At 42.1% G+C, this 19,999-nt stretch overlaps 1 protein-coding gene and 1 long non-coding RNA gene across 5 annotated transcripts in view; both read right to left on the reverse strand.

Moving 5' to 3' along the window:
- LOC145514417 (uncharacterized) overlaps nt 1-19,999 on the reverse strand; it is a 125,585-nt gene that overhangs the window by 83,283 nt on the left and 22,303 nt on the right. The window lies entirely within an intron of this gene.
- Nucleotides 497-18,794, reverse strand: LOC145514413 (zinc finger protein 552-like). Of its 4 annotated transcripts, XR_014060137.1 has the most exons (6): nt 18,540-18,794; nt 17,063-17,189; nt 15,858-15,928; nt 14,153-14,550; nt 13,145-13,371; nt 497-1,825 (listed from the first exon to the last, which is right to left on the reverse strand). XR_014060137.1 is itself a non-coding variant. In XM_081512145.1 (4 exons), the coding sequence occupies exons 1-4, from the start codon at nt 18,570-18,572 to the stop codon at nt 14,536-14,538; spliced, it is 246 nt and encodes an 81-aa protein (XP_081368271.1). In that variant the 5' UTR covers nt 18,573-18,794; the 3' UTR covers nt 12,416-14,535. The 4 variants fall into 4 exon arrangements, 2 of the variants coding, with proteins under 2 accessions (XP_081368271.1, XP_081368270.1); XR_014060136.1 differs by lacking the exon at nt 497-1,825 and having other exon boundaries at nt 12,416-13,371; XM_081512145.1 differs by lacking the exon at nt 497-1,825 and having other exon boundaries at nt 12,416-14,550.

Below are 19,999 nucleotides of genomic sequence, written 5' to 3' on the forward strand. Positions count from 1 at the left end.
CCTGGGAAATTCCATGGACAGAGGAGTCTGTGGGGTCACAAAGAGTCAGGCTCGACTGAGCATGCACACATTGTAAAAGAATGGTCTGTTTTATAACTGGTGGCACCTTAGCTTTGGTTTAAAAAGCAAAAACACAGTTGAGCCAGTGCACAGTCTTACCAATTATTACAGAATCTAACTTACGGTAAATGCTGGAGGGTCAAGTTTCGGTGATTATGACAAAATACGAGGAGTGGACCTGACCTAGTCAGAAGGCTCAAGAAAAGATACCTTGAGAAAAACTTACTATATATTGAGTGTTGGGCAGAGTATTCCAGTGAGAGAGAAAAGTTGGTATTGGGAAGCTGAGTGAACATTCAGGAAAGATAGAGGGGCTGAGACAGAATGAAGGATGCTTCATGTTCAGACACTGAACTAAGGAAATAGAATAATTTATGGAAATAATAACTTAGATGACCCATAAATTCAATTTATGTAATTTATAAATCTGAAATCATTAGAAACTAAATCTTAAGTCTTATTAAACTACAATACTGTGATTACACACTTTTAAACATGGTGATAAAATCAGCAAAAGGTAATTCCATTTGTCAAATAAAATTATTAAATCAATTTAATTTGTTCAGAAAGTCAATATGATGAGCAACTTTAAAAATACATAACTTGAAAAAAAATAAAAAATACATAACTTGTAAGCACCTACATATATAAACAAATGTTTAAAAACTCTTGAAATCAAATTCTCTGAGTTTCCCGCTGCTTCTTACCTGGTAACCTGAAAGTCCAGGCCATTATTCAAAATCACATTTTAACAATTTTTCCTTCAAAAATATCTTTCACTAAGAATTTATGTAGCAATATAAAGAGCCTGCCCCCAAAACATTGTAAGTTCAGTTCAGTTCAGTTGCTCAGTCGTGTCCGAAACTTTGCCACCCTGTGAATTGCAGCACGCCTGGCCTCCCTGTCCATCACCAACTCCCAACTACCCAAACCCATGTCCATTGAGTCGGTGATGCCATCCAGCCATCTCATCCTCTGTCATCCCCTTCTCTTCCTGCCCCCAATCCTTCTCAGCATTAGGGTCTTTTCCAATGAGTCAACTCTTGGCATGAGGTGGCCAAAGTATTGGAGTTTCAGCTTCAACATCAGTCCTTCCAATGAACACCCAGGACTCATCTCCTTTAGGATGGACTGGTTGGATCTCCTTGCAGTCCAAGGGACTCTCAAGAGTCTTCTCCAACACCACAGTTCAAAAGCATCAACTCTTCGGCGCTCAGCTTTCTTCACCGTCCAACTCTCACATCCATACATGACTACTGGAAAAACCATAGCCTTGACTAGACGGACCTTTGTTGGCAAAGTAATGTCTCTGTTTTTCAATATGCTATCTAGGTTGGTCATAACTTTCCTTCCAAGGAGTAAGCGTCTTTTAATTTCATTGCTGCAATCACCATCTACAGTGATTTTGGAGGCCAAAAAAATAAAGTCTGACACTGTTTCCACTGTTTCCCCATCTATTTCCCATGAAGTGATGGGACCAGATGCCATGATCTTAGTTTTCTGAACGTTGAGCTTTAAGCCGACTTTTTCACTCTCCTCTTTCACTTTCATCAAGAGGCTCTTTAGTTCCTCTTCACTTTCTGCCATAAGGATGGTGTCATCTGCATATCTGAGGTTATTGATATTTCTCCCGGCAATCTTGATTCCAGCTTGTGTTTCTTCCAGCCCAGCATTTCTCATGATGTACTCTGCATATAGGTTAAATAAGCAGGGTGACAATATACAGCCTTGACGTACTCCTTTTCCTATTTGGAACCATTGTAAACTGTAATTCAATGCAGAATAAATAAAAAATAAAGAGCCTAATCTTTGTAAAGCATTAGAAGATTAATGGTAAAAATAAATTAAAAAATTTTTTAAAAAGATGAACAGTTATCTTTCTTTCATCCTATGTTAAGACAATTTCTTTTTCCAGATATCATCAAGACGTCCTTTTCAAAAGTTTTCTTTTCTTTTCAACTGAGTTTTGTTAACCTACAAATATATTTCAAGTGAGGTCTAGCAGACTTTTTCAAATCACAGTTTGCATCTCTTGGGTCAGTTACAAGATGGGAGTGACTGTATGTGCACAGGAGAAGAGTGGTCTAACAAACTTTTATTTTCCCACCTGGAATTTGAGAAGTCTGACAATGCCAGAGATTTGAACAACCAGACTGAACATCCATTCTCTAAGAATGTGTCTCCTCCACAAGAAACTGCAAATTCAAGACACACTGAAGTACTTCAGCCAACTCAGAACACTGCAGAGGAAAGCAAAAGCGTGGATGAGAGGGATACAAACAGGACAAAGAGGGACAGGGTTTAGACAGACTCCCTAGTGAGGAAGTTTTACACTTGTAACATCGTGGTTCCCTAAGTGAGCCCTGCAATACTTTCAATTTTCAGGAGAAAAAAGAAATAAAAATCCGATTACCCAATGGCCCTCTCTCTACACTTGGTATGAATAGGCTTCCAAATGCCACACAGACCCTCAAGGCTTTTCTTAGGCAGATCCATCAGTGGCTAGAATGTCAAATATACTCCGTGTTTCTGGATGTGCAAAAAACAAATGAAATATAAGGAGCTTAATTCTCCCTGTAGAAAATGTGGGGATTCTCCCTGCCTTTTGTCAGAGCATTTAGTTTAGAGCTAAATCTAAACACTTCCTCATCTCTTTAAAAGGGATCACTTTGAAGACTAGATGGGACTTTTGTCAGTTGGGCTTTTTTGTTTTTCATTTTGATGAGTTGCTTAAGAAACTAGGAACCATTTCTTTAAAACGGAAACATCTTGAGAGCCAGTTTTTTGAAATGTAAACATCACTGTGGGAGCTTAAGAGCCTAACTTTGGTGGGTGCCTTGCTCCAATATGAAAAAAAATTCCTATCACAGGGATAAAAGCAGTTTGTCGTTCCTCTAGATAAAGCCAATAAGCAAAGTGACAGATGGTCAACCCGATTACCAGGTACAGTTAGGAGAAACTGTGTGCCACAAACAATGCTGTCAACATAAAAACGCTGAGGCAAAAATCAAGACAAAGCATTTATTTGGGATCAAAGAATTGTAGTTCAAGGTACACCAGATTTGCATGGCAACCTAACTCAAATAGGTTTCATTTGAAGCAAGTGAAAGTCAGGAGTTTTTAAAGGCAAAAAGGGGGACGTCTACATAATTCAAAGAATTTTGATTGACGTTGGCGGCAGAAAGCTAGTCTTGGCTAAACGTGTTTGGTTGCTAAATATCACTAAGCAAAAGTCTGTTCCTGGAGCAAGGTATTTTTGCAGAGTTCTTGAAAATACTTGTGGTTTGGCCCTGTCCAAAAGTTCACACTTCACGGGGTGAGGACATGCATAAGACTCAATTCTTTAATGGTCCCTAGACTGCATTGAAAAACTCATTGACATAAGCAACTAATTTTATTTCATCTTTCACGATGCTGTCAAATCCTCTTACTTGTTATACTTATCTTGAAAACACACATATAATGGATTCTATGTGCTTGTCTACATAAGGGAGTGAGGGGATTTTTTTTTTTTTCTGTCTTTGCAATTTCTTAGAGTTTGCTTGTGATGCACATCACACTCTGGTTTAATACTGATCCAATAATATGGTATAATGAGAAATTTATTTGGTCTTTGTTCACAGATCCTGGCAGAGGTCCTAAAACCCTTGGAATTTCCTGAGTGATAGGATTATCTTTTGTCACTAATAAGAGGACCCCTTTGAGCACAAGTGAATTAAGCTTCAAGAGGTGACTTAGGGTGGGACTCCTAAATAGCCCCACCCACTGACCTCCAGGAAGGGAGTGTGAGTAGACCCTCATCTCCTGATGAAAACTCTGTACACATGCCTGAAAAAGATTTAAGGAGTTTCCAAGTCTGTAAACATGCTGGGACCAGAGTGGACAGGAGGACTGAAATGCCTATGCTCCAGACCCTTCTAGACCTCACCCTGTAGACTTTTTCATCTGCCTTTTAAATTTAAGTACATGCTTCCCTGAATTGTGAGCCGCTCCAACAAAGTAACACTCCAGAAGAGGGACATGGAAACCTCAGATTTATAGCCAGTCGATCAGAAGCAGAGTTAACAATCTGGACTTTTGAAGGTACCTGAAGTTGAGGCTCACTGGAAAAGACCCTGATGCTGGAAAAGACTGAAGGCAGGAGGAGAAGGGGACGACAGAGGATGAGATGGTTGGATGGCATCACCGACTCCATGGACTTGAGTTTGAGCAAGCTCTGGGAGTTGGTGATGGACAGGGAAGCCTGGCATGCTGCAGTCCATGGGGTCGAAAAGAGTCAGACATGACTGAGTGACTGAACTGAACTGAAGTTGGGGCAGTCTCCTGGGACTGAGCCCTTAACCTGTGGGATCTAATGCTACTTCCAGGGAGATAGTGTCAGAATTAATTACTTGGTGAGGTTAGAAAGACACACATTGCAAATACTAACCAAAGTGTTTTCTGTCCCTAATACCTTTATGGAGAGGATCTTCGGCATGGAAGATTTTGTTTTTATTTTTCTAACAGCCACCATCAAAATCTGTCTACTGGGAGTAAACCTAAATCATTCATTGATATCTAGAGTACAGGAAATATGAGGTAAGGGTGACCACTTAAACATCAGACATTCAATAAGCCACATCTAGCCTATGACAAACAACTCAGCGACTTCAACAAAAATAAGAAAAAAAGGTAGGTGGAAGACTTATGAGACAGCTACTGAGAGACATAAGGATCCATTCTCGATCCTAACTGCAATTAATGATTTACGAAAACACACACACACTGTTGAGATAACTGAGAAAACTGAGCAGTAGTAATATATTTATCTAAAAATATTTTTTGTGTTATGGCTATTAGGTTTATAAATAGCCCTCACATTTTAAAAATGAATTCTCAAAAAGTTATGCATTAAATGGTGTAATGTCTGACATCATAAGGTAAATAACCCACCAGTGTACATGAAGATGGATGAAACAAGAATGTTCATTAAATGACAAATAATGGAAGACTGGGGACGTGTTTACCTGGTTCCGTAATAGTCTTTTCCATTTTTGTACATATTTGAAAATTACAAGAGACAGAATATGTCTTAGTCTGTTCTGGCTGTCATAACAAAGTATCACTGACTGGCTGGTTTATAAACAACAGATAATTATTTCTCACAGCACTGGAGGCTGGAAATCAGATATCGGGATGCTCAGCATGGTCAGGGTGGGGTTCCATTCATGGCTGTTGATTTCTTAATCTATCCCCACAAGGTGGAAGGGGTTAGGGATCTCCCTGGAGCCTCTTATGAGGCACTAATCCATTCACAAGGGGTCCATTCTCATGATTTGCTGCTAAGTGGCTTCAGTCGTGTCCGACTCTGTGCGACCCCATAGACGGCAGCCCACCAGGCTCCGCCGTCCCTGGGATTCTCCAGGCAAGAACAAGCACCTCCAAAAAGCCCAACCTCCTAATACCATCACCTTTGTGGATTAGGATTTCAACAAGTGAATGTGAAGGGAACGCAAACATTCAGATTGTAGCAGTGTTGTTGTAACAAATGTAATATGTTCAGAAAGAACAACCAAAAAAAAACATAGAAAAAAAAGGGAAAGAGGGAACCTCTGCTTTCTGGTCAAGCATATAACAAGCTGGATTTCTCCACTCCATCCTAACAAGCAAAAGGCTGAACAGACTGAAAGAATAACAATTCTCCTCAGATTCCTAAGTGTGGTCACAGGGAAAACCACTGTCTCCAAATTGGAGAGACTGACAGGGAAACAGAATCATGACTCACTGAATCAGAAACCAACAAGCTGAAACCAGTGTGTGAACCAAGGCCAGGATAGGAAAACTGGAACTGTAATTGACAAATTCCTGAAGGCTCAGTGGGGACAAGTCTGAGAAGCAAAAACTCAGGGGAACAAAATCATGGGGGAAAAACCCACACCTCTATTGACATTTTTATCTCCAAGAGTGATCTCGGCCAGGAGAAAGGAAAAGGAACCATATTCAACTAGTTCAAAGCATTTTGTTTTTTACACAAAGTGTGCTCCAGGAGAAACTTTTAAAGCAGGAACCTCCTCTAGTCAAGCTTTAGGTTTTATCAGAGCCTAAGTGACCTGGAATGGCTGAATTTAACTCAGATGACCATTATATCTACTACTCTGGGCAGGAATCCCTTAGAAGAAATGGAGTAGCCATCATGGTCAACAAAAGAGTCTGAAATGGAGTACTTGGATGCAATCTCAAAAATGACAGAATGATGTCTGTTCGTTTCCAAGGCAAAACGTTCAATATCACAGTAATCCAAGTCTATGCCCCGACCAGTAATGCTGAAGAAGCTGAACTTGAACGGTTCTATGAAGACCTACAAGACCTTTTAGAACTAACACACAAAAAAGATGTCCTTTTCATTATAGGGGACTGGAATGCAAAAGTAGGAAGTCAGGAGACACCTAGCATAACAGGCAAATTTGGCCTTGGAGGACAGAATGAAGCAGGGAAAAGGCTAATAGAGTTTTGCCAAGAGAACACACTGGTCATAGCAAACACCCTCTTTCAACAACACAAGAGAAGACTCTACACGTGGACATCACCAGATGTCAACACCGAAATCAGACTGATTATATTCTTTGCAGCCAAAGATGGAGAAGCTCTATGCATTCAGCAAAAACAAGACCGGGAGCAGACTGTGGCTCAGATCATGAACTGCTTATTGCCAAATTCAGACTTAAATTGAAGAAAGTAGGGAAAACACTAGACCATTCAGGTATGACCTAGATCAAATCCCTTATGAGTATACAGTGGAAGTGAGAAATAGATTTAAGGGACTAGACCTGATAGACAGAGTGCCTAATGAACTATGGACAGAGGTTCCTGACATTGTACAGGAAACAGGGATCAAGACCATCCCCATGGAAAAGAAATGCAAAAGAGCAAAATGGCTGGCCGAGGAGGCCTTACAGATAGCTGGGAAGAGAAGAGAAGCGAAAAGCAAAGGAGAAAAGGAAAGATATTCCCATCTGAATGCAGAGTTCCACAGAATAGCAAGGAGAGATAAGAAAGCCTTCCTCAGCGATCAATGCAAAGAAATAGAGGAAAACAACAGAATGGGAAAGACTAGAGATCTCTTCAAGAAAATTTGAGATACCAAGGGAACATTTCATGCAAAGATGGGCTCAATAAAGGACAGAAATCGTATGGACCTAACAGAAGCAGAAGAGATTAAGAAGAGGTGGCAAGAATACACAGAAATGTACAAAAAAGATCTTCACGATCCAGATAATCACGATGATGTGATCACTCACCTAGAGCCAGACATCCTGGAATGTGAAGTCAAGTGGGCCTTAGAAAGCATCACTACGAACAAAGCTAGGAGGAGGTGATGGAATTCCAGTTGAGCTATTTCAAATCCTCAAAGATGATGCTGTGAAAGTGCTGCACTCGATATGCCAGCAAATCTGGAAAACTCAACAGAGGCCACAGGACTGGAAAAAGTCACTTTTCATTCCAAACCCAAAGAAAGGCAATGCCAAAGAATGCTCAAACTACCACACAATTGCACTCATCTCACACGCTAGTAAAGTAATGCTCAAAATTCTCCAAGCCAGGCTTCAGCAACACGTGAACTGTGAACTTCCAGATGTTCAAGCTGGTTTTAGAAAAGGCAGAGGAACCAGAGATCAAATTGCCAACATCCGCTGGATCATCCAAAAAGCAAAAGAGTTCCAGAAAAACATCTATTTCTGCTTTATTGACTATGCCAAAGCCTTTGACTGTGTGGATCACAATAAACTGTGGAAAATTCTGAAAGAGATGGGAATACCAGACCATCTGACCTGTCTCTTGAGAAACCTGTATGCAGATTAGGAAGCAACAGTTAGAACTGGACATGGAACAACAGACTGGTTCCAAATAGGAAAAGGAGTACGTCAAGGCTGTACATTGTCACCCTGCTTATTTAACTTATATGCAGAGTACATCATGAGAAACGCTGGGCTGGAAGAAACACAAGCTGGAATCAAGATTGCCGGGAGAAATATCAATAACCTCAGATATGCAGATGACACCACCCCTATGGCAGAAAGTGAAGAAGAACTAAAGAGCCTCTTGATGAAAGTGAAAGAGGAGAGTGAAAAAGTCGGCTTAAAGCTCAACGTTCAGAAAACTAAGATCATGGCATCTGGTCCCATCACTTCATGGGAAATAGATGGGGAAACAGTGTCAGACTTTATTTTTGGGGGCTCCAAAATCACCGCTGATGGTGATTGCAGCCATGAAATGAAAAGACGCTTACTCCTTGGAAGGAAGGTTATGACCAACCTAGATAGCATACTGAAGAGCAGAGACATTACTTTGCCAACAAAGGTCCGTCTAGTCAAGGCTATGGTTTTTCCAGTAGTCATGTATGGATGTGAGAGTTGGACGGTGAAGAAAGCTGAGTGCCGAAGCATTGATGCTTTTGAACTGTGGTGTTGGAGAAGACTTTTGAGAGTCCCTTGGACTGAAAGGTGATGCAACCAGTCCACCCTAAAGGAGATCAGTCCTGGGTGTTCATTGGAAGGACTGATGTTGAAGCTGAAACTCCAATACTTTGGCCACCTCATGCCAAGAGCTGACTCATTGGAAAAGACCCTAATGCTGAGAAGGATTGGGGGCAGGAGGAGAAGGGGACGACAGAGGATGAGATGGCTGGATGGCATCACCGACTCAATGGACATGGGTTTGGGTAGACTCCGAGAGGTGGTGATGGACAGGGAGGCCTGGCATGCTGCAATTCATGGGGTCGCAAAGAGTCGGACACGACTGAGCGACCGAACTGAACTGAACTGAATCATAGGACTACAGAACACTTCCCCTCTCCCCATACCTTAAAATCACCCGTTGATTGCAGTTCCATTTACTGAGTACATGATACTCAGCTATTAAGAAAAAAGTGTAAGGCATAAGGAAATTTTTTTTCAAAGTTTGAAGAGAAAAAAGAAAAAAAAAATGTCTGAACAGACAAAGCAAGTGTCAGAATCAGATTCAAGTCAGACATGTGGAATCATGAGACCAGGAATTTAAAACAATTAATGTTTAGTGTTCTTCTGGATAAAGTAGACAAATAACTGAGACGGAAATTCTACCGCAGAACCAAGAAGAAATGATAAAGATGAAAAAATTCTGTAACAAAAGTAAAGAATGCTTTCAATAAGCTTATTTGTAGACTGGACACAGTGAAGAAAAGATTCTGACTTGAGGGTATCTCAATAGAAACCACCAAAACTGGGGGTGGGACAAGACAGAATACTCAACTGTAGGACAACCACAAAAGCTGTAAATTATGAGTAACAGGAATAGAAAAAGATAAAGCAACAGAGAAAACTGAATCAGTAATTAATAATTTCCTAAAACAGAATACAACATACTAAAATGGGTTCACTGGTATATTCCAGTAAATGTTTAAGGAAGAAATTATACAAACTCTCTACAATCTCTTTCACAGGACAGAAACAGAAGGAATAATTCCTAACTCATTCTCAGAGACTAGCATTACCATAATATCCAAACAAAGATACCAGAAGAAAATTTCAGACCAATATCACTCATGAGCATTGATGCAAAAATTCTTCACAATGAGTACCATTACACAGCTATTAAAATCCAAACTCTAGAGACAACGAAACACCAAATGCTGGTGAGGATGTGGAGCAACGGGAACTCATTCATTCACTGCTGGTAAGAACAGTATGGCCACCTTGGAAGACACATTGGCAGTTTCTTAGAAAACAAACATACTCTTACCAGCAATAGGGCTCCTCGGTATCTACCCAAAGGAGTCTAAAACTTACTTTCACACAAAAACCTGTACATAATTACTTATAGTAGCTTTATTCATAATTGCCAAAACCTGGAAGCAACCAAGATGTCTCCTTCAATAGGTGAATGGATAAATGGTGGTATATCCAGACAATGGAACATCATTCAGTTTTAAAAAGAAACGCACTATCAAGCCATGATGGAGGAAACTTTTTCATTTGTTTCACGGAGGAAACTTAAAATGCACATTAGTAAGTGAAAACAGCCATCTGAAAAAGCTGTATACTGTATGATTCCAACTATATGGCATTCTGGGAAAGGCTAATCTATGGAGATGTAAAAAAAAGATCACTGGTTCCCAGGCAATGTGGGGAGGGATGAATACACAGAATAGAGAATTTTGGGGGCAGTGAAACTACTCTATGTGATTCTATAGTGATGCACTGGTTGTTGTTTAGAAACTAACCAAACCAATGTTTGGAAACTAACGAAATCAATCCTTTGCAACCCCACGCCCTGCCAGGTGCCTCTGTCCATGGGATTTCCCAGGCAAGAATACTGAGCAGAGTGGGCTGCCGTTTCCTCCTCTAGGGAATCTTCCCGACCCATAGATTGAATCCGTGTCTCCTGTATTGGCAGGCAGATTCTTTACTACTGAGCCACCAATTATAAATTTGTTCAAACTCAAATTATAAATTTGTTCAAATATATTCAAACTCAGAATATACACCACCCACAGTAAGCCCTCATATGAACTATATAAACACTGGGTGACAAACTTGAATCAGTGTAGGTTCGTCAATTATAACAGAATGACCACTCTGGTGGGGGATGTTGATAATGGAGGTGATGCATGTGCAGCGGCAGGACACTTTCCTCTTAATTTTGTTATGAACGTAAAACTGCTCTAAAAAACAAAAACTTTAAATTAAAAAGTTAAAACTGTGAATATGAAAAAACACAAAACATTGGACCAAGGGGTTAATAAGCCTGGGTTTAATGCCAAGTCTGCTACTATCTAGCTCTCCAAGTCACTCACTTCCCCTTTCTGGGCCCTAATTCATCTGCTTAAGAAGGAAAGTGGGAATCATGATATCTAAGGCTTTTTCCTGTTCTAATTTTCTATGTTAATGTTATTTTTTCTATTTTAAAGTTACAAATGACCTCGAAATCTATGTAGGATTTTTTGTGTATCAGATAAAATAAAATGGAATAAAATGGCCACATAAACATGAAAAATGACAGCTATTAAAATAAAAACAAGAAGATTAGGAAGTGACAAGTTTGCTTATGTTTAAAGTATCCATTTTGACATTTACATTCATAGAGTTTCAAAACTCAGTTTCCTCCTGGCCTTTTAAATCTATCCTTCTCACCACATAAAATTAACAGCACATACTCTACCCTTTGTAACACTGCTTTCAAATATATCCAAAAATAGAAGACTACTAGGAAGTAATGTCTGTCATTCTTTATCCTACACTACACAGCTTGCAGGATCTTAGTTCCCCAACATGGATCAAACTCAGGCCCTATGCAGTGGAAGCATGGAGTCCTAACCACTGGATTGCCAGGGAATTCCCTATTTATCCTTTTATGGTTGTTCTTAGTTTATCTATCCCCATGCACTTAGTGGTTTATTTTATTTATAATCACAGACACCATGTCATTTCACACATAACCCCTCCAGGAGGTGTTTGTAAAATGTAAAGATCCTTATATAATTCCAGTAACTTTGTTGCATAAAATCAAAATATTTAAAATTATAAGTGCTGAATTGTGTCAGTTGCACTCATTATTTAACGTAGACTGATTGCAGTCTGGATACAAAATTTATCTTAGGCAATAAGTAGGTATGTCTTGCAAGTTTTTTAGCCTCTATGTACCACTCACCTTTTTTAAAAAAAAAATGCCATGGTGAGAACTTTGGCCGTAAAAACTGTTGTATTCAGGGTAAACTGATTAGTTCGGTTACTCTTAGTGGGCAGTGGGTAGGGTAAGTTCTCCTAGAGTAGAAGTATCTACTGGAATTTCCCTGGAGGCTTTCTTTTGGCCAGGCCATGCAGCTTGTGGGAATCTTCGTTCCCCAACCAGGATTGAACACATACCCCAGCAGTGGAAGTGCTGAGTCTTAGCCACTGGATGGCCAGGGAAATCCCCCACTTACCGTTTTCTTTTAATCATATTATTCACTTAACATTTGTTCATCAGAATTTGCCGGGATCCAGATTTGGCTTACTGAGTCTTTTGAACTGTTTAACATGTTGACCCTCCTTCTGTGTCTCCTATTCGCCAACTATACTCAACACCATGAAGCATAAGGGAAAGGCAACTGAAACCACAGTGCTCCGACGCCACATTTACTCAAAGAGCCAAACGTTTAAAGCAAACCGTCTTCACTTGAGCAAGGGTATCAAAGAACTGGGACTCACGCTGCAGGTAGGAATCCAAAAGGGAGCAATCATTTTAAAAGACAGTTTGGTGTTTCTGGAAAAGTTACACATTCACCTGCACTCTGATTCAGGTATTACATTTCGAGGTATCAGCATGAGAGAAAGGAAAGGATTCAATATGAAGAACTGTATCCAACTTCTATACGGCTTTTATTTGTAACAGCCAAAACTAGAAATAATTAAAATATCCATTAACAGATAAATAAATAAATTGTGGCATAGTGATAGAACATAATTCTCAATAATATAAAAAGAACTACTCCTATAAGCACCACTGATGAATTGCAAAATAAACGTGTCATATAAGGGTATACCCAAAGGAAAAAAAAGACTAAACACTTTATGATTTCAATCATATAAAATTCTAGAAAATGCAAACTAATCTGTTATAATGAAAAGCAAATTAATGGCTGTTTGGAGAACAAAGAGATTCAAGGTAAGTATGGGGTGACAGAAACTATCATGATTGTTTGATGGTTTCATGGATTTACATAAATGTAAAAAATCATCAAATTGTACAGTTTAAATAGAGACAGGATTTCCTCATTTAGAACATCAGGTTTGGCAACCATACTGACTCAATGGACAGGTTCAGTACTTGCCTCAGTGGCAGCAAAAACAGGTGAGCAATTTTTGAAGTGGAAACTTCATTCAACACGGATAACTGGATGGGTCACAAATCTCACAGAGCTGACTAAGGAGCTCTCTCCTCTCTATCCTTGTTCTGTCTGCACAACAATGGCCTTAGGTGAACAGCCCAGAAAGGCCAGAGGAATCCACAAAACCTTCATATTATTTTCCTTGACAAGGCCCTAAGTTATACAGATAAAAAGTTTCGGAAGTCCTGAGAATTTCCATACCTGCTTATCCTCCAAAGGCATAGTGACTAAACATTTTGAGTGACCTTTTGAAAGAGGCACATTCTAATCAGTATGCTGCAATCTCCTTCACTATTAATCCAGTGTTTCTATAATCTTAAAATCAATGATGTTACTCTACAGAATTCAGGACATCAAGGCACAGGGCTCCACTGCAGGACCTGGGGAACAGATTTTCCTCAACAGTGCTGAGCAAGATGCAATATCACCTGTGAACAAGAGAACAAGTTTATGTTGCTCTTAGAAGCACTGAGAGTAGTCACAGCAATCAGATATGGCCCCCTCCTCAGTTTGAACTCTGAACCTGAAAAATATCATGGCATACAATTTATAAGTTAGGACCACAAAGCCCTACAGTTTTTTCTTGAAGGTTCTGAGCAGCAATGCAACCTAGGCCAAAATTTGAAAGGCATATTCTGCCATCATACTGTCTCCACTGAGGCACACAATTTGGGATCCTCACCAGAGCATTTCATCTCTTCAGGCTAGCAAACCCAATTAACAAGAAACCACCTCATACAGTGAAGGAACTCCTAAGATAAATGGTGGCTTAAACAGTAAGACCTTTACTATTCTACAAACAAGAGCAAGCGGAGGCTGACTATTTCCTGTGTTGATGTCTTGGAGGCTGGAAAATCCCATCACTAGAGTCTCATGAGACCAATAATATCCCTGAAAAGTGCAGTCCATCTTTTCAAATCACCAGCAGAGTCCTCTAGGCCAAGACTGGGTAAGGTCCATGCTTTAACTCATAAAAGAAGGAAAAAAACTGGGAAAGACTTAAGTACTCAAGCTGCTCATGAATCATCCCACAAATGCCTCAGCACTGGGCTTTCCTTCCCTGAACACACTAGGCTAGGTGAATGCTGCACACAATAGAAATCTGCCTGGTGGTTAGGGGTGATATGATTTCTGCTACAAAACTGACAGTGACATCAATCTGGCAAGGGTTCTGGAGAGGTTAAAAAGTGCAACACAGTTGCCACATACCTGAGTTAAGTGGATGTTTGGATGAATGAGGTTCAAAACAGGCAAATGGCATCTTCATAAGGGATCTCCTCCAGTGCTCTTGCACTCAAGAAATCATATATACCTGCACATTGAAGGTAGTGCTCCCATTTGAAATTTGTGGTATCCAGTGAGATACGTTCTTCAGCTTTAGGCTTTCTCACATTTGCTGAACTTATACGGCCTTTCTCCACTGAATTCTCTGGAGTATACTGAAGCTAGACTTCAGCTACACGATTTTCCATGTCTGCCATACTCACAAGGTGTTAATCCAATGCGACATTAAGCTGTTTTGGGAGCCTAAAGATTACTTTCCAACATGCAAATATGCACAAAGCATTTCTCCGATGTAAACATCCTAGTGGTCACTGAAGCTGGACCTATGGGTAAACAATTTCCCAAATTCACTGCACTTATCAGGCCTTTAACAAGTGTGAACTCTTCGGTGTTTAATAAGGCTAGAGCTATGGCTAAAAGATTTCCCACATTCACTACACTCATAAGGCCTTTCTCCAGTATGAATTCTCCTGTGTTTAATGAGGCTGGAGTTTTGAGTAAAAGATTTCCCACATTCACGACACTCATAAGGCCTTGATCCCGTGTGAACCCTCTGGTGTTTTAAGAGACTGGAGCTGTAAGTAAAGAATTTCCCACATTCACTGCACTCATAAGGCCTTTCTCCAGTGTGAACTCTCCGGTGCTGCAGAAGTGCAGAGCTTTGGCTAAAAGATTTCCCACATTCACTGCACTTATAAGGCCTTTCTCCACTATGAACTCTACGGTGTTCAATGAGGCTAGAGTTTTGGGTAAAGGATTTTCCACATTCATTGCACTCATAGGGCCTTGATCCAGAGTGAACTCTCTGGTGTTTTATGAGACTGGAGTGGTACGTAAAGAATTTTCCACATTCACTGCACTCATAAGGCCTTTCTCCAGTGTGAACACTCCGGTGTTGAAGGAGTGCAGAGCTTTCGCTAAAGGATTTCCCACATTCACTACACTCATACGGCCTTTCTCCAGTATGAATTCTCCGATGTTTAATGAGGTTGGATTTGTTGCTAAATAATTTCCCACATTCATCACACTCGTGAGGTCTTGCTCCAGTGTGAACTCTCCGATGCTGAATGAGGCTAGAGCTCTGTCTAAAGGATTTCCCACATTCCCCACACTCATAAGGCTTTTCTCCTGTATGAACTCTCCAATGGTCACTGAGGCTGTAGCTTTTGCTAAAAGATTTCCCACATTCACTACACGTGTAGCATTTTTCTCTAGTGGGGACTCTCTGGTGCTGAGAAAGTATATGTCTGCAACTGAAGTCTTCAGTGCATTCTCCGGGGCTGTAATGAGTTTTCCCCCTGTGAAAGGCTGCTCCACACTCAGTTCTCCTGTTTGACTTATCCCTGGTCTGTGTGGACTCCCCACAGGAAAGTGACTTCCCCAACACAAAAAATCTGTAGTTGTTCATAAATGAGGCTTTGCCCATCTTACTTCTGAGGCATTTCTCTCCAATGTGCTGCTTGCGGTGCTGATGTTTTACGCTGAAATACAAGTGTTTCTCCCATGCCCCAATATCATACAGTTTCTGCCTCTGATGCTCAGTCAAGTGCCAAATGTCTCCCAAGTCCAGGTCACATATCTCACAAAAATGGGCCTTCTGGGAGAATATGCCTGCCTTGGGAATCCTGACCTGTGACATTCCATGTACAGAAATGTTCTGTTCAGAAGGTGCCTCTTCATCCTCTGCTCCATGCCAACAACCTGAAAGCAAGTAATGCTGGTGAAGTGCACACTGACTTTGGTGGGAGAGGGTAGCTGCTACACAAGTTCAGTGTAATAAACCCAAGAACCTGTCCTTGTGATTGTTTGCAGTAACAAAGAATTGGTTCTGGTTGAGGATGGGGCTGCTTAGCACTACTGGGGTATCAAAATCAGAGAATGGGAGAGACCTTATGAGGTGAAGGGCACAACCACATGATGGACACAAAGCAGAGAGACAGGGTCTGCAATTCATTCCTCAACAACCAACTTTCAAAAGGAACTTGTCTGCTGGTGACACATGAACACTGTATAAAAAGGCTGTGTCACACACACACTCAAAAGAATAAAAATTAAATAATAATTTAAAAAAGGCTGTGTCAAGACCCAAGAAAATACAACTGTATCAGGGCACCCGGTGTTGCAGGACTATTTAAGAATGTGTGCACCCCTCATGAAACAATACACAGAGGCCAGTGTGGAAAGCACTGCAGATGCAGTGGTGAGAAAAACAGGTGAGAGAGGAGTCCAGAAATGTGAGGTTAACCACAGGTTGGAAGTAAGAGTATAAGTGACAAAAGAAATGATGAATCAGCAAAGTGTCAAGACAGGGGAAGAAGGAAAGACACAAATGAAGTGTGGCCACTGGAATCAAAATTCCAGTCAAACACAATAGGTTCTGTTGCAGTTTGAATACAGCACTGTCATCATGTCCTTTATGTGCTACGATGCAGGGCCAGGCTCCATCTGAGCCATCTTGCTTGATTCATATACATCCTGTGAAATTCTGTGGGCTCTCCAACCTAATTCCACTCTCTCAACGATCAAATACATGGCATTCTGATGACACAAGAACCAAGGAATTCAAAATCTCTGATAAACCATAATGGAAAAGAACAATGAAAAGAATTTAAAAAAAAAAAAAATAATAAGAGTGCAAGTCGACTGGAAGGCTAGTGTTGGATATGCTAAAGGAAGGATAGCACAGTGTGCAAATCTCAGCCCAACCAACCACAGCACCAACCCAGGGAACTGGGGAAGGAAGCAGTGTCCAGGGTCCTCATGTGAGGACAGAATGCTCCTGGGGAAAAAGGGCAGAGACAGTGCAAGGAACAGAGATGAGTTTGACAGTCTTACCCAAGGAGATTATAAGTGCCAAGTTTTCTAGCATCACGTTGTGGTACAGGCATCTCTGAGCATCATCAAGGAGACCCCATTCCTCCCAGGAGAAGTACACAGCCACATCCTCAAAGGTCACAGTGCCCTGGCAAGATGGGGACAGATGAAATCATAAATAGCCCCCTCCTCAAGGACAATTATGCACTCCCCCCACCCCCACCCCTCCACACATACATCCACCCCATGCCCATCTTCCTCCCAAACTCTCCAACTCAGAGAAGAAACCAGGCCCTGGAACCACTAATGCCACTGTCTTCAAATGGTCCCATTTATCACTGGAACCAGTCATCTACAGGAAGAGGTGGGTAGGTAGGTATCAAAGTTGTGGACCTGGCATAGAGGGATCCACCCACTCGTGCCAGGATATTACACTTATGTGGCCAAGGTCACATAAGTCTCAATTCCAGGACCCTGGTGTCATCAAGGTATTCCCTTTTCAGGTATGCATAATCTGTGAGACGGGATCAAACAGCGACATGTCTATAATCACCACCTCCTCACTGTCCCACACCTCAGACTTCTAGACTTGTGTATTTAGCTGCTCAATTAATGCCACCACCTAATGCTCTCAGAAACATCTCGGAAATTTCTAATATCTCTGGAGAATATTACTCCTATTACCAATTTCCTCATCTCAGTTAATAGAGCTCCCATTACCGCACCTGCTCAAAACAAAACAACGTGAGGAGTATACCTGAATTGTTTTACTCCCTCATGGTTCACGTCAGAAAATACAACGTGGGACATCCCTGGTGGTCCAGCAGCTAAGACTCCAAACTCCCAATGCAGTGGACCCGGGGTTTGATCCCTGGTCAGGAACTAGATCCCACAAATCACAACTAAGAGTTTGCATGCTGCAACTAAAGATTCCTCGCGCCACAGCTAAAGTCCTGCACGCACAACGAAGGCTGAAGACCTATCACACCTGTTTATGATGGCTGTCAGAAACAAAAATCCCTTCATATAACCCTGGCCGTGGGGTTTCTCCAGGGCTTCCAGATCCCAAACTGGGGACAAGGCAGCAAGAGATCGCAAGAAACCACAATCCAGAGAACATGTGGCTGGCGGTCAGCGCCAGTAAGGAAATGGGACACCCTCCCAACAGCACTTGGCGTGCTGGCTCCAAAACCTGCCTCTGTAGCCGTAGGAAATGTGGAAAACGCCAACTCTTGAGGGATGAGTCTATGGCGGGGTTCGATGGGCTCAGGCCTCCCAATACCCCTGCCTGGCCCAGAAGACTGCGACGCTGGTACCCATTCAATCTTGGTGCCGCAGCGCTCGGTTCGCCCTTTAATAGGTGTCCCTCTGCCTGTCACCCTCTCCCAAGCGCCATCAAGCTATCAGAAACAGGGTCCCCACCCACGACCGCCTCACCGTCCTAGACCCTGGGTTTTTAATGTCTGGTAGGGTCAGGGCTGGAAGGACCAGCGTTTACCTGAAGCAGGTTCTTCGGGGCTGCAGCTGCCATCGGACTCTGGGGGCGGAGCGGGGCCAGGAGACGAGAGAGGAGACGGGCGCGGCGGTCCCGATCCGAGGCCTGGGATGGGGCACCCCGGGCGGCGGCGTCGAGCCTGAGACCCGCCTCTGTGCAGCGGGGACAGAACCTCTTTCTCGGACTTCCTCAATTCCGTCACCTCAGGACTGGTCCAGAATTCCCGAACCTTTCACACAGGTTAACAAAACAGCGAACAGCTAACATGGCCCCCGAGCGGAGGAAGCAGGAAGTTCCCCCCTCACGTTACGCGGCCTCCTCTTTCTAAGCTCTCACTGGGAAGCATTGCTGCCGCTCGACTCTGAGCATTCTGGGTAATGTAGTCCCCATAGAGCCACAGAGCTCTGGGACTGGGCTTCTTGCGAGGCTGGCCAGGAGGAGAGTTTGGGGAGTGACACATCCAGGTGAGCTTCGCCCCCTGTTTAAAGGGATCATGACCGCATTTCTGCCAAGTGCTCTCTGCAGCTGGTCACCCCAGTGTTTGGAGACATGTTTCAGGCTCGGTGAAGCTCAGCATGCTCCCAGAGGCCCAAAATACTACTTTTTGGCCTCAACCAACCCCCGTCAAGGCTACAGATAAAAATAAAAAGATTATTTGTAGTCTTTCAGACATAAAACATGTCCACTGTTAGCAGGAGCTAATAAACTTTATCTTATTTCAATTCAAATGCACTGATCCCAAAGCATAAAGTCAGTTTTCCAGTCTATGTACATTTGGTGAGGGACAAAATACTCGAGATTACCTTCTGTTCTGTCATGGGAGGAGAAGCTGGTGACAGAGGATGAGATGGTTGGATGGCATCACCGACTCATGAGTTTGAGCAAACTCTGGGAGATAGTGAAGGACAGGGAAGCCTGGTGTGCTGCAGTTCATGGGGTCGTGAAGAGTCAGGCAGGATTTAGTGACTGAAAAACAACAGCAACAAACTTCAGATTATAGTGGTAAAACTATTAGGGGGTCAGACAGGGGATGGTGGAGACTGTGCGCTAGGTTTTTTTGTGAGTGCCTGGTTTGGGGCTTTACAAACACACTGAGGCAGGTAAGTGGCCTCGAAAGGAATGTGTCAGGGACAGGATAGTCTGGCAGGTGGCCAAGCTTCCAAGGGGAGAATAGGCATTAGATGGATGTATGAATGCAGAAACAAAAGGTTATTGAAGCAAAATATCACTCAGACTGGGGCTGGTGCTTATTCACCATTTCAAGCACTTACCAGGATTCTGTGAGGACTTGGGATCTGGGGTGCTTTTTTCAGCCTGGAGACTAAAGTCTAGGGCAAACCTGGTTATTTATGAGAGTCATGAGGCCTGGAGTGTTCTGTTAAATGGGATTGAACTTTCAATGTGGGTTGGGTGAACAGAAGAAAGTTGTGATGCCTGGGAGTGCAGCCCAGGAGTGGAAAGGG

This window comes from Giraffa tippelskirchi, chromosome 7 (genome assembly GCF_054371585.1).
Source record: "Giraffa tippelskirchi isolate mGirTip1 chromosome 7, T2T-mGirTip1v1.2.pri, whole genome shotgun sequence".
Taxonomy (NCBI): domain Eukaryota; kingdom Metazoa; phylum Chordata; class Mammalia; order Artiodactyla; family Giraffidae; genus Giraffa; species Giraffa tippelskirchi.

Bases quoted from the DNA above. Each gene is read 5' to 3' on its own strand.
- LOC145514413 (XM_081512144.1), bottom strand. From the start codon at position 18,572: ATGGCAGCTGCAGCCCCGAAGAACCTGCTTCAG. The intron at 17,190-18,539 runs GTAAACGCTGGT...CCATCTTGCCAG, and splicing joins CCCCGAAGAACCTGCTTCAG to GGCACTGTGACCTTTGAGGA. The intron at 15,929-17,062 runs GTAAGACTGTCA...ACTTGCTTTCAG, and splicing joins GGCACTTATAATCTCCTTGG to GTTGTTGGCATGGAGCAGAG.